Source organism: Thunnus thynnus, chromosome 13 (genome assembly GCF_963924715.1).
Source record: "Thunnus thynnus chromosome 13, fThuThy2.1, whole genome shotgun sequence".
Lineage (NCBI taxonomy): Eukaryota > Metazoa > Chordata > Actinopteri > Scombriformes > Scombridae > Thunnus > Thunnus thynnus.
Genome location: NC_089529.1, coordinates 4995349 through 5010351, shown reverse-complemented (window position 1 = coordinate 5010351; position 15003 = coordinate 4995349). Strand labels below are relative to the sequence as shown.

Genomic DNA, 15003 nt, shown 5'->3' with positions numbered 1-15003 from the left:
GGGATCTCCACAAAACATAGCTGTGTGGGTTTGAGCACTTTTTGGCTGCACAGTATGAGTTTGTATTGACAGGCTCAGTGGCAGGTGAGTAAAGTTTGATAATAGCACTGAAACTGGCAGCGGTGCAAGAAGTAAGACTCTTTACTTTAGTAAAAGCAGTAATACCGCAGTGTAAAATACTCTATTACAAGTGAAAGTCCACTTTTTAAAATTTTGCTCAAGCGCACAGGTGAGTTATTAGTGAAATATACATAAAGTATTAAAAGTAACAGTAGTGATTGCAGAACAGTCCCTTTCAGAGTGTTGTATTATATTATTATTATTGATGCATTAAAGTGTAAAGAGCATTTTGATGTTGTAGTTGGTTGAGTTGGAACCATTTAACTACTTTATATATATAGTGTTATGTTGTTTAATCTACAGCAATGCATTATATTCTAGAAATTGATAATGTTTAGAAGCAAAAATCTTAACCTGCAAAGTAACCTGTAACTATAGCTGTAAAACAAAGTTTGTGGTGTAAAAACAATACATTATTTCCCACTGAAATGTCATGGGGTATAAGTGGTAGTAGAAAATGGAAATACTCAAGGAAAGTACAAGTTTCTCTCCACCACTGTAAACTGGTCAATATTGAGACTACGAGACTAACCGATTAAATACAGCTTAAATAAATAAAATAATAATATTGATATTGATTAATAAAAAAAGGAAAATCTTCAGTGTAAAAAATGTATGAACAACTTGACCATCACAGTATCAATTATATTTAGAATAACTTTTTGTTGTTCAACAGGCCAAATACTGGAGACAGATGATGATTTAAGGCAGAACAGTCAATGCTTCTTGTAAAGTCCAATGACCCTGATGGGACACAGCACTGCTCTATGTGTCTGAGGCTGCCCCCCGATGGTTGCTCAATATTCTGCAGTCAGGTGATAAAATCCTTCATATAGTAGGGTATGCACAGCTGGTCAGATGTCGAAAAGTTGGGGACCCAGCAGTAATTAAGTATATTTACTCAAATACTGTACTCTTGAGTATTTCCATTTTACACTGTTTTAATGTGTGACATTAACAGAAATATTGTGATTTTACTCCACTACATTTAACTGACATCTCTAGTTGTTACAGTGCAGATACACATTTTACATACAAAACATGATGAGCTTACATCAGATACATTATTACTGATTTAACTACCTGACAGTATATAAGGTAGCTATTATCTGTACCTTGACTACAAAATTAGCTAAAACACCACAATGCTGCTCATACATGCATCAATAATAATAATCCAATATCATATAGCCGTATATTTACGATGATGTACACTCTGAAATGAGTATTCTATATCATGATTATTTTCTTTTATACTTTAAGTGCATTTTGATAATACTTCTGTACTTTTACTCAAGTCTAATTTTGAATGCAGGACCTTTAAGAATATTTTTACGGTATGTCACTGCTACTCTTATTTAAAGAGTCTCAGTAGGCTACTTCTAGCACCAAAAGGGGCCAGGGGCCTCCTGGAGTCTTTTTCTCGTCCCATCTGCTAGATGAGGAATAATTTAATGTTACTGATCTAGTGCTCAGATGTTCTAAAAAAGATAACACATTCTGACATTTGCTATCAGATGTTTCTCACTCAGTACTAGTGCCCATTAAGCTCCCCTTTTTTATCTGCTGTTGGGTTAATGTTTGTTTATTTGGAGGTCAATGACAGACTGGTGAGAGCCCCTGAGATAGACAGCAAAATATGAGTTTGAATTGCTCTTTTTCTGGCTCTAATGGAGATTTCCAGGGACAAATGATAAGAAAACCAATAATAACAGGAGTTTTCAGTAGTACGCACCGCCTTTAAATGGCGGATGTTGGTTTGAGCCAATAACCAGTGTGAGTGTGGCGCCTCCCAACCGGAGACGGATTACGGTGTAGTAAAACGGGAGAATCTCGATTGACCGCCGCGACCTGCAAGGCCGGGGTCACGTGACTATCTGGTGTACTTGCTCTGTAGAAAAAAGTCAACAGTAAAGAACAAACATAGCTGTCCTTGCAAAATAAATAACACAAAAGAGATAGATACTCTAAAGCTGTTAATCATTTTCAATCAATTCTTTCATCTCTGGTTAGTTTTGACAAATTGTGATTGTAATAATGCAAAAAGTTCAATTCACAAACCTTTATGGCATATTTCAATAATACAAAATATACATTTGTGTTGGAACAGTACGAAAGACAAAAAAGAAAAAAAAGTTAACAAGTCCAATTAAGAAAAAAGGTTTCAGGCCGTTGTTGTCCGTCATGCACTGAAGAGATTTTGCAAAAAGCTTTCGTTCATTCTTCCATCTCGCTTAACCTTTAAATATTTACGTCCATGAATGAAGTGTTTATCCAATAAAGTGAGGTTGATTACCAGAAAATCCAAGTTTTTCTCCTTCATAAGTACTCCAGTTTTAATCACATTTAGAGGGTGCAGCAATAGATTCACCCTGGAAGAAAATATATCCTACAGTCTCAATATATTCTCTCACAGAATCCGCGTGAGTTGTTATTCCAATTATCCAATTCAATCTTTCATGCAAGAAGTGATTAGATGGATACATGTCATTCAAAATGTTAAATGCCACTTCTTTGGCTTTAAGTAGGATTTCCTTATATTTCCTTATTTTCCTTGCCTCTTCGTCTCTGTATTCTTGAAGAACATATTTTCTTTTTAGCTGATTTGGGTAATACAGTATTGTGTTTACATTTTTTTTAAAATAAACGTATTAATTAACTGCTTCCTACTTTTTTATAACTTTGTTTAAGGAGTTTTTGCATTTATATAAACATATACACACATGTACAAACACACCGAACTCACACAGACATTACCTTGCATGATACCCACTCCTTATCCCTCCATAACTCCCCTGGGACCAGGAGTGCACTCAGAAAGGAAAGAACTATGAAATTAGGTAAATAAAAAAAACAGAATAATATCACTTCATTGTATTCTCTAATTGAGCAGTACAGATAAAAAAAACCCTCTATTTTAAAAAAAAAGATCAAACCTATCCATCATTGGCTCAGACACTTGTCATCCAGTAATAAATAAGCCAGTGGATTAGCTCGTTAGCTCAACAATAATCAGAAAGTTCAGCCGACTGTCAATTTATTAATTTTACTGGGAAAATTTCACATCCATAATCCAACTTCTCGAGGTCTCGCCCATCCTTTGAACTTTTCATGACTGGATTTAGAAAGTATTTTGAGTCTATCCAACTTATTAACAATAAGAAATGTGCTCATACTGTTAGTATGCTCCAAGATTCTTTTTTTTTTTTTTTTTTTTTAAAGAAATCTGATCATTTTATATTATTTATTTATTTATTATTTTTTTATTACTTTTATTCTATGTACAGTTACCATGTTGAATGTATAAAACAATTGAAAGTGAAGTCATGCCTGTTATCTGTTTCATTCTGATGCCTAAGTGTTTTCTCTTATTGTCTTAATGTCACATGTTGTCAGTGACGCTTTCTATAAATAAAGAGATGGAAAAAAAAAAAAAGTCTCTCTAGTCACGTGACCCTCCTCACGCAGGTCGTAGCTGTCCGTCGAGCCTGCACTTTGTTTACGTCCCGTCGGTTAGCTGACAGCTGTCGTAGCGCTTTCACCTGCATAAACAGCCGTGCCCGTGTGTCTCTGGCTGAGATATCTAGAGCTCGTTAAACTTTACACCGCGTCTCCTTGATGTCGAGGATGGGATGTTTTTGTTGAATGAGGGGGAGTCTCTAGATGCCGACGGGAGGATGAACTCCATCACCGGCCGGGTTCTCGCCATCCCCGCCGCCTCTGTCACCAACTCTGGAGCTTCATCTTCTCGAGCCTTACATGTAGAGCTCACATCCCAGCAGGTAACTACGAAAGCCTCTGAGCTCATGTTGATACCAACAACGTTCAGATGAGCTCAGGAAAGGTTGGACCTAGCTGTGTTATGTTGTAGTTTACAGCGTCAGTAACAGCTGCTGCATGAAGAAACACGGCGGGCCTGTCAGGCTAACTGCTAGCCTACAGTTAGCTATCTAACTGTAAATTAACTGAACTCTACCGACACTCTAGACACAGTAAAACCATTTGGGCTGATGTTAGGCATGTTTGAGCCCAGTTTTTGTAAATGTGTTGCTGTATTTTAAGGGTATGTATCGTCATACACTTTCAGTTGTGAAAGAGGCTAAATGCTTCTGCTAATGGTGGCAACTTAAACTTGGTGTTATGTCAGCAGGCAGGTGACAGATCAGCTGAAGGGAAAGAGGAGCATGTGTCATTACATTGTTTCATACACCTGTTTTATTGTGATTTGAAAACGGTATAGACCATAAACAAATTACATTTATGCTTAGTTAGAACGGGGGATTCTATGGAAGCTTTAAAAATAATTTACTAGTCATTCATTCATTCATTCATTCTGAAACGACATGTATTAAAGTTGACAGTTCACAAAACTAACCTCAGACTATGACATCGGTCCATAACAGTCTCTCAGAGACACACATTATTACCACCCCTGTTATTTTGTCTTGTAGCCAGACATTAATTACAGTGAGAAACAGGCTATCCATGTTGAGCATTGTTGTTAAGCTGAGAATAGTAAATATATACATAAACATGAATATTTAGGGGGTCGATATCTAATCTGCACAAAACCAGCTGCACCATTTCGTTCAGCCAGCTCTCCTGCTGGGTTTTGTATTCTTTTGGGGTTCATTATGTGGTTTCCACCAGCATGAAGTTCAGCTCTCCATTGTCTCACTGGAGAGCTGAACTTCCCATTGAGACAAATCTATGTTGTGTGTTTTACATTTTTAATGCTGTAGCACATTTAGATTCACTACGAATGAAAAGTGCGTTACAAATTAAGTATTATTATAGTTATTATTATCATTATTATTATTATTCTTAACTTTCTTTGCTTATTAGTGTGACCTACTCCATACAGTGTACATATAGAGCATGAAAAAATATATTGGGCCTTCAGTTTCATTTGCTTTTACACCATTAAATGTAACTCTTTCAGTTTCATGTGTTGAGATTTTAACTTCTCTGCCTCTGAATCATCTGCACTGATGCAATAGAGAGGAAGGGACTTTTGTTTGTGCTCCCTAAAGCATTGAAGAATTACATTTCAAAACCTTGTCTGCAGTGGAATTTCATTCACTTCAATTGTATTGACATGGCAGCCGAAATCTCAGAGACAGAATCCTCCAAACCTCAGCAGATAAAACCCCAAACTATTTGCATGACTAGTCTGCCACTAGAGGTAAGTAGCAAATACAGTCTATGTGTCTTTTTGTAGTTTGGACTGACCCTTTAAAAAGAATCAAAAGCACTTTTGCATTGTTATCTTTAGTTCATGTCATGTGCTCTCTTACAAGAGTGATCTGTGGCCACATGTACTTTATAAGTCCATAAAGCTATGACATTTGCATTTCTTATTACTGATTGCAAGTACATTTTGGTGATTTGAACCAAAGCTGCACTCATCGGAAATTGTTGTGGATACACACATTAGCTAAATCCTTAAAATGCATAAAACCATCTTTCTAGGTTTATTTAATCAAATTGTCCATCTTCCCACACCCTCCAGTGGAGCTCCATAGTAAAACAATATCCCAGTAGCATAGTTCTACTGACTCATTGGCTTAACTCAGGCTTGTGATTTCTGTACATAAACCTGGTATGAAAACTGTCATTGATCATTAAAAATCCTTGAAGCCTCTGAACCTTCAGAGCTGCAGCACTACAAATAACCTGCTTTCAGGTGTAGGGCTGTGTGATATGGACTAAATCAAATGTCACAGCATTGTTATATTTCTCAAGTACTAGAGTAAAACAAATGTATTATAATACATGGATAAGTATTGATGTTTCTAGTGGACATGCGCACACAAGGAATGTTCAAAAAAAGAATATATGTATGTATAAATACATTAAAACTAATTGATTAATACAAAACTAATTGATTCTATTAAGTGATACAAGTAAATATTGAACAAAATAGTCATGATTTGGCAAGTTGTATTTTTCAAGCCATTGGAGAGGTTTGCCTGCACATATTAATCAAGTTATGCATGTTCATAGCAATATCATAGACTCAGATGCCAGTTTATTAGTTACAGCTTGCTGACTCAATGACATATCGATGAGGTCAGGCTAAATATTAGAAACATTTCTCAGTATAATACATTACAATTCAATAACAGCACAAACTACAGCTGCAAAAGACCATGAAGTTGAATAAGTGCAAAAACACCTCTAAACTAGAGCCTCAGTGATTAGACGATTTTTTGATGATTTTATAGACAAAATGATTAATCAAGAAAATGAATCAGCAGATTAATCGATAATGAAAATAATAGCTAGTTGCAGCCCTACTCTAGGATTTCTTGCAGGACTGTTCATTAGACTGTTTTAGTTTTAGCCAAGTGCACTTAGGGTACTTAGTTTACAGGCAACTGAATGTATATGAATTCTGTTTCAGGGTGTAGTTTTATAAAAGGTCTACTCAGATCATTTTGAGAGAATCCTCTACCTACAGAATACAACTCTGTTTCACCGACTGTTAAAAGCCAGAGCTTTGATTTAGTTAGTTCAGTCCACTTCTGATGTCTGTGTGTCCATGTATTACACATGTTCAACAGAAGCCTTGTGACTAGCTAATCACTTTGTCGCATACCACCATTAGACTTTTTTGATCATTTTATGACATGTGCTCTACTAATAGTAGCTCTTACTATAATCTTTGCCTGAGCTACTAGTCTATAATAGGGGCTCTGATGTTAGTGTAGTTTTGTTTGAGAGAGCCTGACCCACCACAGTAGTTTCATACTACACAAGTGTACTCACAAGCCTTTCTCTCTGCCTGTGGTCCATGTTAGCCCATTCAGAAATATGCACTGACATTTTTAAGGGGGAGTCAAAAGTCCCTTTTGGAACAATCAGTGTTTTTGTTTCAGTGGATCTTAATCGTATAGGGAATCCCATGACTTAGATTTAGTCTCAGTATGACTACAGGAGAGAGGCTGGGCCTGCTGACCAAGGGAGAAGCTGTGCTGTAGTGACGTGTTTGCCTGAAGCGGGAACCCAAATGGCAACTCTGGGCCTCGTGTGTCTATCATCATCTCCTATTTAATGTTACATTTTTTTTACAAGAGTAGGTACCATCTTCTGCATGGAGGTTTTCAGAAGCAAGTCTTTGGGTTAATATTCAAACAATGCAGATGTTGAGTGTTGGTGGATTGTTTTAGAGTTTTAGTAATCAATCATGTAGGCATTTATCTTTCTAAAACCTTTACTTAACTTGGCTTCACTGGTATGCTTTCAGATGAACTGACTTTTGTTTTGTGTGTCCCGTGTTTATAAGTGATGGCTTTTTCTGTATTTGGCTCATTGTGATAGATATTGATTCTGTGATAAATTGTTTAACAGCTACAAACAGTGATACATTTCTCATGTGACTGTCATGACTGACCATGCCTGTCGAGTTAACTGGCTCCTCATTTCTACCATGAAGACGTCATGCCTCTATTATTTGAACTCCTGAGATCTGACAGACTGTCACAGCTTGTGGTACCTCTCTGCATGAGAAATAACTGCTATTTCAGGATGTATATATTAGAGAGATGATGTCATATTGACTGATTTCTATAGGGAATTTTTCTTATTTGTCCAGGGACCTACAGTAGTGAGGGTTCTGTGTCTTCAACAGCCTAGATAGTATTTCTCAACCACCGTCACATGATCAGAATGAAACAGAATACAACAACTCTGATGTATACAATCTAATCTCAATCTATTCTCACTCTCTGTCCATCTCTTTCTGTATTTTTCCTCTGTAAAACAGAGACGATTGCGTCATCTCCGGAGCATCGCAGCCAGAAACATCGTCAACAAGAATGGTTCCCCACTGCTGGACACGTACTTCACCCTCCACCTCTGTATAGGAGACCGCATATCTAGAGGTCAGTGTTAACACCCCTTCCACACACACCTGCCACACCGGCCCTCCTTTAGTTGGTAACAGTATTCGGTGTTTTCTACAATATCACAATTTATTACCTTTGACACTAAAAAAATGATTATGCACATGATATTTCTCTGTGCCATATTTGCAAAAAGAAATCCTTTCTACCCCATATGTGCAGCTAAGGAAGCCACCACATGTTCAAAATGGCTAAGGTTGTCAAATTGCCAAACACAGATTGCGTAAAATGTCATTATATGATTTGTCATGGTTAAATAATTCAGTCAGCATCTCAAGCAACTGTATGTTTGTCTGGAACAGGAAAATTAACATAATAGAATTAAATAGAATTTACATTTCACTATTCACATGTTTTTGGACACTAAAGTTAGTATCTACAAGGCAAAATTGGTTATCAAATGACCCAGTGACTGATGTTGTGGGCTTTGTAGAGATAATCCATTCAGGTGCTTTTATCCCTACATTATCACTACAGTCTTGTCTATCTGCTGTTCAGCAGTCACTGGTTTACATTTACAAATTGAAGCTGAGCTTTTGTGAATCGTATTTTAGGGTTGATTTTCCCTCATTGATGGTGCATGTGTGTGTTCTACCTTCTTTTAATCAGCATTCTTCGATGTCTTTTTTAGATTTTTACAAGAGTGAAGTCATACGAGACTCACTGGTGAGTATGCTAACGTTCGAACTCTTCATGTCTGCCTGGGAAAGGTTCTGGATGTTGTCATTACCTGCAGCCTGTTGTTGCAATTTGTGTTAATAGACTGGTCATTATGTGTAGTGCCATAATGAAAGAAGACAAGCTTCCTGTAGTTTAAAGATGCCAGGGCGGGCATTTATACCTGCTGCTTACCTGCCAAGCACACATTTAGTCACCCCATGGACTTCACTGTAGCCTTACTTTAACTAATTTTCAAACACTGAAGTCACAATGCTGTGCTGTGAAACATGCTGCGTTGAATAAAATGCCAGACTTACATCAACATGAATCAGATATGATAGCCTATGTGCTGTTCCCTTACGCAACTTTCTTTCCTGTTCTGTAAGCATCTGTCAGTTGTGTAAGTGATCCAGATGTATACTACCATGTGATTTTTGGCTGTTCCCACTCTTATTTGTGTGGCAGATGCAGCTCTGCACGAAGCTACAGAAGCAGCCAAGCATATCAAGCCATTACTGTTAGCCTTGCTGCCGAGTCATGAGCTGACCTAAGCTGCTTTCCAGGCATACTGTTCAGTACCCTCAGCAGACAGACTGTATAATGCACTGCAGGAGTCATGACTCCTGTCATCTCTTAGCCCGACTTCCTCCTGTTGAATTTAACATCCTTGCTGACATTAGTTCCCTTGTATTCTGTTTCCTTCCACTCGATATTCGTCTTGGGAAATGCTTCCTGTTGGTCTTCCTGTTTTTTTTTCATTCTAACTGCTGTGCCCCTTTGCTTCCTCTGGTGACTCTCACTAGTTCTGTTTTCCAATCCCCTTGATGGATTGTACTTCTACTTTTAACATTCCTCTCTTGCCTGCCCTTGAAAGTGACCCACAGAGCAAGAGATTTTCCCTCTGATGCAGGGAAATGGTACATAATTGAATGATGTAAATGGCTACAGTGCTTTGTAGAACCCGACCTCAGTGCTGTTAGTCTGCGAGAACATACTGTAGTAGGGATCAGGCTTTAAGGTTAATGCAGAACAGGATGATTCAATTACTTCACATTACATAGGGATCACGTTATGACATTGAATTTGACAGATGCACCATACATTTTTGATTTTAAATTTTGTCCTGGTCTGACTTAAACAGTAGCTGTTGTTTAAGGGTGTTATATCAGCTAATATTGTGCGGTTACTATACAGGTTATCCTCACCACGTTACTGCTTATCCTCACGTGTGTGTGTGTGTGTGTGTGTGTATATGTTCAGAATCCAACTTGGCGGAGCCTGGATTTTGGAATGCTGCCAGACCTCCTGGACACCTCAGTGTCTTGCTTCGTGGTGAGGATCTGGGGAGGACAGGAAGAACAGTACCACCTCCTCATAGAATGGAAGGTCAATCTGGATGGCCTCAGATACACAGGACAGCAGGTCAGCAACCACACACAAGACCGTCATAATATGCAATTTTGTTATAAGGATCCCCATGTGGAATAAGCTTTGTTGTTAGTGAGATATTTCATGTGCAGTATATAATCAAATTTTGAAGAAAATATTTTTCCCAGTCCAGTGTTATTGCCATTCTTTCACAGTGAGACTGTTTTCAAAGCTAGTAAACAGATAGAACAATCTCATGCACATCCAGATGCCTGCTGTCCTTTGTTCTCTCTGTCTCTGTCCCCACAATGAGCCTCCACTGCCTCGCTTTGTCCACAGATTCGATCCAGGAATCCAAATGAGATCATATTTGGATTGAATGATGGCTACTATGCAGCTGACTTTGATCATAAGGTACAGCCTTTGTCCATTTTCCAGAGATTCCGCATTATAATGGAATACCCAGTCCTAATCTCATTAGCTTTATTTGGACGCCGCTTGGCTTTTGCACTGAAACACTGACATGTGGCTGTTGCAGGATCAGTCGGAGCGGAAGAAAAACAGTCTGCTTCAGGTCGATCAGAGTTCAGTCAGGAACTCCTACAGCGTTTTCTCTTTGCTCAGGTAAGATTCATACCGCACAGTAGTATTACTTCATCTTATCATATCATTAGGTCTCAACTTTCGCCAAATTTATTGCATCATTACACTTCAGCAACCTGACTGCATTTCCTCTATAATCTTTTTTGACATGTGCAGTTGACTTCAACTTGAATGTTTTACAGAAGATTAGATTTAGTCTTTTTTAAATAGATATTTTATTAACTTTTTTCAGTAATTGCTCATGTGATAAGACTTCCTGCCATCATGTGTGTTGAGCATTTGTCGTCCAGCAGATGGTGCCATAGGGAAGCCAACATTCAGACCCATTGTCAAGGAAGCTCTGCTGCCCTGCAACTTTATTTAAAGTTGCAAAGCTTGCAGACAACACTGTATTTCTTAGACATGAAAAAACATTTCAAGCATTCTACCCCAATGAATGCACCTCATTGTTAGGTCAGCATAATGATTGGGGTTGTTATTTCTAAGAATGAAAGTACTTGATGATATTAACTGGGAAAAATAGTTGCAGTTCAAATTGACACCATAAGAGGGAGACAGAGGTAAGTTAACAACTTTCTTGTTAACTTACTCCTAACAAGTTTCTTGTTAAAAGGGGAACCCTGGTACAGCAATTAAGAGCTTGAGACGACATAAGGCAGTGCTGCCATCTGTTGACAATCATAGGCTTGTTGTTGTTCATTTATATTTAAATGTGGTAGAATGTAAACACTACTTTACTACAGGGCTTCCCCCAAGGGATACCCTCTGTTAACCATAGCCTGATCATATAACAACATAATTACACATTTTTGACTAAAGAAATGCTTATCTGGAAGGTTCAAGTCAGACACGTCCAAAATAAGATAAGGATCCTGTCATTACAAAGATTATGAGGGCTTCCACTAACATTTTCCTGCAATAAGAATTAAATTGGGGTATGTAAATGCGGCCGAACTTTAACAGTGCTCCCTCATCTTGGAGTGGTTGTGGTTTATGCTTAGATGAGGAGACCATAGTCTCCCCTGCAGCTTGTAGGAGAAAAGCCTAGTTTGAATCATAACTTTTATGACCTCTGCTCTTGTGTCTTCTATTATTGCAGCCTTCCTCCACATCCTCTTCTTCTATCCACACCTAGTGGGACCCCGTGGAGTTTAACACAGTTACATTGATCCCCCTTCTTCCCTCATGCTGCTCTGCCTGCAGCTCCTCACCCCTGTCAGAGTTTTTCTTTGGCTCGGTGCGCTCATATGCACATGGTTTATGATCATGTACTGTGGAATGATTCATCAGATATTGTACACTCCAACAGGGATTATCCTCCCACCCCCCATGGTACATACCCATATATATCACTTGGTTTCTGACCTGCAGAGTTCTGCCTTTCTCAAAGTGAATGAACTTTCTGAAGCATTCAGAATGGAGTGCTACTCAGAGAATTGTGCTTTGTGTGAAATCTATACTTTTGTTATTGGCTCACCTGCGTGGCTGCACACTTTGATAAATGATAATATCATCCACATTTATATGCTGCTGACGCTGCCCAGTGCTTTGACTTTTCCATCATGTAGTGAGATGAAAAATAGTGCTCTCTTTAGGTTGTCCAATTCTTGCTGTGGATTCTTGGAATGGATGTCTTTTTTTTCCTCCAGGAGCAGTGATGCATGTCCACCAGGGACACCCGCAGCGTCAGATATTCTCACCCAAGTTACTCTCTCTCTGCCCTGGCCCAGTGTAAAGTGTCTTTCTCAGCACAGAGCTTTAATGGACAATGATGAGAGCTGCCTCACTAAGAACGCACTGATCTTGATTAATGGCGGTAATTCGTCAACAGATTCACAGTCTACTTTTCTGCCCGGCTCCGGCTGACAACACCCCTCGCCTGTGTGAAGAACATGGTGATGTGGGCTAGCAAACACAACACGACTCAGATGGAGAGATGAAGAGGGAGCGTACAGATCATCAATCAGCAAACTCTTGTCTCTTCTAGAGAGTCTTCCAGGCTGAGATAGAGAGTGAGCCACATCTCAAAGCTGGGCCCCATCTGGGTAGAAAGAAAGCCAAGAAGACAATGACAAAGATGATCCAGCTGTTCAACCAAGTTGGGTTTTTTTCCCCCTTTGTAGACACTATTAATACAGGTTCAGACGTTCCTCAACCTCCCCAGTGCACTCTTCTCTCTTACATGGAAAGATTTGATGTGTGAGCAATAGGAGAGGAAGGATGACCTGATAGCACTAGAGGTGGAAACCACTTATATCATCGCATGACTGAGCTGGATATCGGACTCATTAGAGGAGAGAGGAGAGACAGAAAGAGGTGGCCTTAATGTATTCTTGAATGTCAGATTGAAGTGGCGTATAAGTGAAAGTACTTGAGTGGCCCCTCAATTCTTCCTCACAGCTATATGACACCAAAGAGTTATGCAAGAATTATGCTTACTTTTTGGCATTATATAGTGTTTATAATGACAACAAAACTTTTGTGGAAGCTGAATGTTGAAGCGGCACATGTGACACATGGTAAACATCATTCTTGGGGCTTAACAGTTCAGCTCTGTGACATTTCTGATTAAACCTGTCTCAAACACCCGGAGCCTAAAGGGGAACCCCCCCACCCCACCCCTCATGATCAGAGCAATATGTTGCCTGTGTTTCCTGATTGGCTTGTGTATGCTCCATCGTAGAGTGTGCATATATGTACAGTATGTGTCAACAGAAGCATTACACTGAGATGGTGAAGCTCTGTGGGGGGTCTCTGGTGCCCTAGGGGCTGTTGAGGTGATAATGTTTTCCTGCAGGCAGGTCTGCTCGCCTGCTGGTTGGACACTGCATCCACAGCTCTCAGGCACGGGACGTTGTTGTGGTCCTGCTTTAAACGGGCAGCTGGAGTCGGAGTCCACGCCTGACCCTGGGGTCTCCAACTGCAGCAGCAAGATTTAAGAAACAAACTGACTGCCTAGCTTTAAATCACTGTGGAGGTATGGATGTGGATGCTCTTGTTTTCATTTCACACCTCTTCAGTAGACTTAAGCAAAATCAAAGCAACTCCCTTTTATGTAATTTAAGAGGTAGTCTAGGGTTGTTTTTTCAGTTTAGGCAGTGGACCTCAGCACTCCTTCTAGTATTTTGCCTTACGGTCCGCCCTTCAAACCCTCTTCAATCTGAGATTACATTTTCTCAAGGCTAAGACCTCAGACATGTATTTTTTCCAGCTTGTCTGCCTTGCATTATCACTGCCTGTCTAACTCTTAACTGTTCTCTCGTTTTTTTTTTCCTCACTGTCTCCAGCATTACAGCTTCTTTGGTCCTTGCCTAGAAGCGCTGTCTCTTATTATCTCAGCTTGCTGATGCACAGTAGGGTTCATCACCCTACCTCTAAAATTATACCACAACTTAAAACTGCCAAACCACCTCTCTTTGTGTTATCTGGCCTCTAAAAGAAAGACAGAAGTCTTTGACTCAAACTGGAATTTTTATGAGGTTCTTGTACACTAAACACTATTTTGTAGCTAAGCCTTTTCATTGTTTATTATCTGGCTTATTACACCAGGCAGCTTAAGTAACCATGACGAACACTCTTAGATTTTTAGTGTAGGACAAGGGCAGGGAGCTTATATTCTCATGACACTGGGTGCAAACTTCCATAATTATCTGCAGAGTGTGACCCCCTTCTGACCCTTTTGAGACAAAAAGAAATCTTTTCTCAAGATCTCTTTGGCTTCCCTGCATCTCTGTTGTAGTTGTCATGTAAACATGGCTTATAGCTACTCAGCTGGTCCTCTCAAAAACATCAGCCTGGAGGAGTAGAAGTGCAAATGCAGGCTAGTTTAAGAAACTACACTCTGGTAATCTGTTAGATACAGACAGAATTGTGTTGTTTGTTGTCGGTTTTGTCCTTAGCGGAGGTGTTATAGTGGGCCTTTATGTGTTGTCACAAAATGTCTCAGACCTTGTTGTGAAATGGTTAATTGGCTGCCCTGTTCACCCCGTGGTGTCTGAAAAATGGTTACTGGAAATGAATTCAATACAGTCATTAGTTCTTGGGCTTGTTTTTCCTCTGACCCAGGTTTGTTTGACAAGTGCATTGGGCAAACTTGCATGTGATGAACAGCTGGAATATCGGCCAGGCCACACGATGCTCAGTACATTCAGAATACAGCTTTGCCAAACTCAGCTGAACTCAGTAAGGTGAAGCAGCCATTGTGTTTGTCTGTTGAACCTGAACCACTTGATGAATTTCCCTGATACCTTTACGATAGAAGGGCACGCGCACATTATTGCCTGTCTGCACCTCTTTCCCTCTTTTTCTCCGTTATACACAAAGGTTTTTCCAGTCGAATGAAAGT

The 15003-nt window shown here is 39.3% G+C and overlaps 1 protein-coding gene across 1 annotated transcript in view; it reads left to right on the top strand.

Annotated features, from left to right (window-relative positions):
• Positions 1 to 3559: 3559 nt before the first annotated feature.
• Positions 3560 to 15003, top strand: part of uvrag (UV radiation resistance associated gene) — an 86964-nt gene continuing 75520 nt past the window's right edge. Inside the window, exons 1-6 of the mRNA XM_067607397.1 lie at positions 3560 to 3902; positions 7889 to 8006; positions 8659 to 8693; positions 9948 to 10109; positions 10395 to 10469; positions 10594 to 10679. Of these exons, the coding sequence (XP_067463498.1) occupies positions 3753 to 3902; positions 7889 to 8006; positions 8659 to 8693; positions 9948 to 10109; positions 10395 to 10469; positions 10594 to 10679 (626 nt within the window). The 5' untranslated portion in view covers positions 3560 to 3752. The remainder of the gene's footprint in view (positions 3903 to 7888; positions 8007 to 8658; positions 8694 to 9947; positions 10110 to 10394; positions 10470 to 10593; positions 10680 to 15003) is intronic.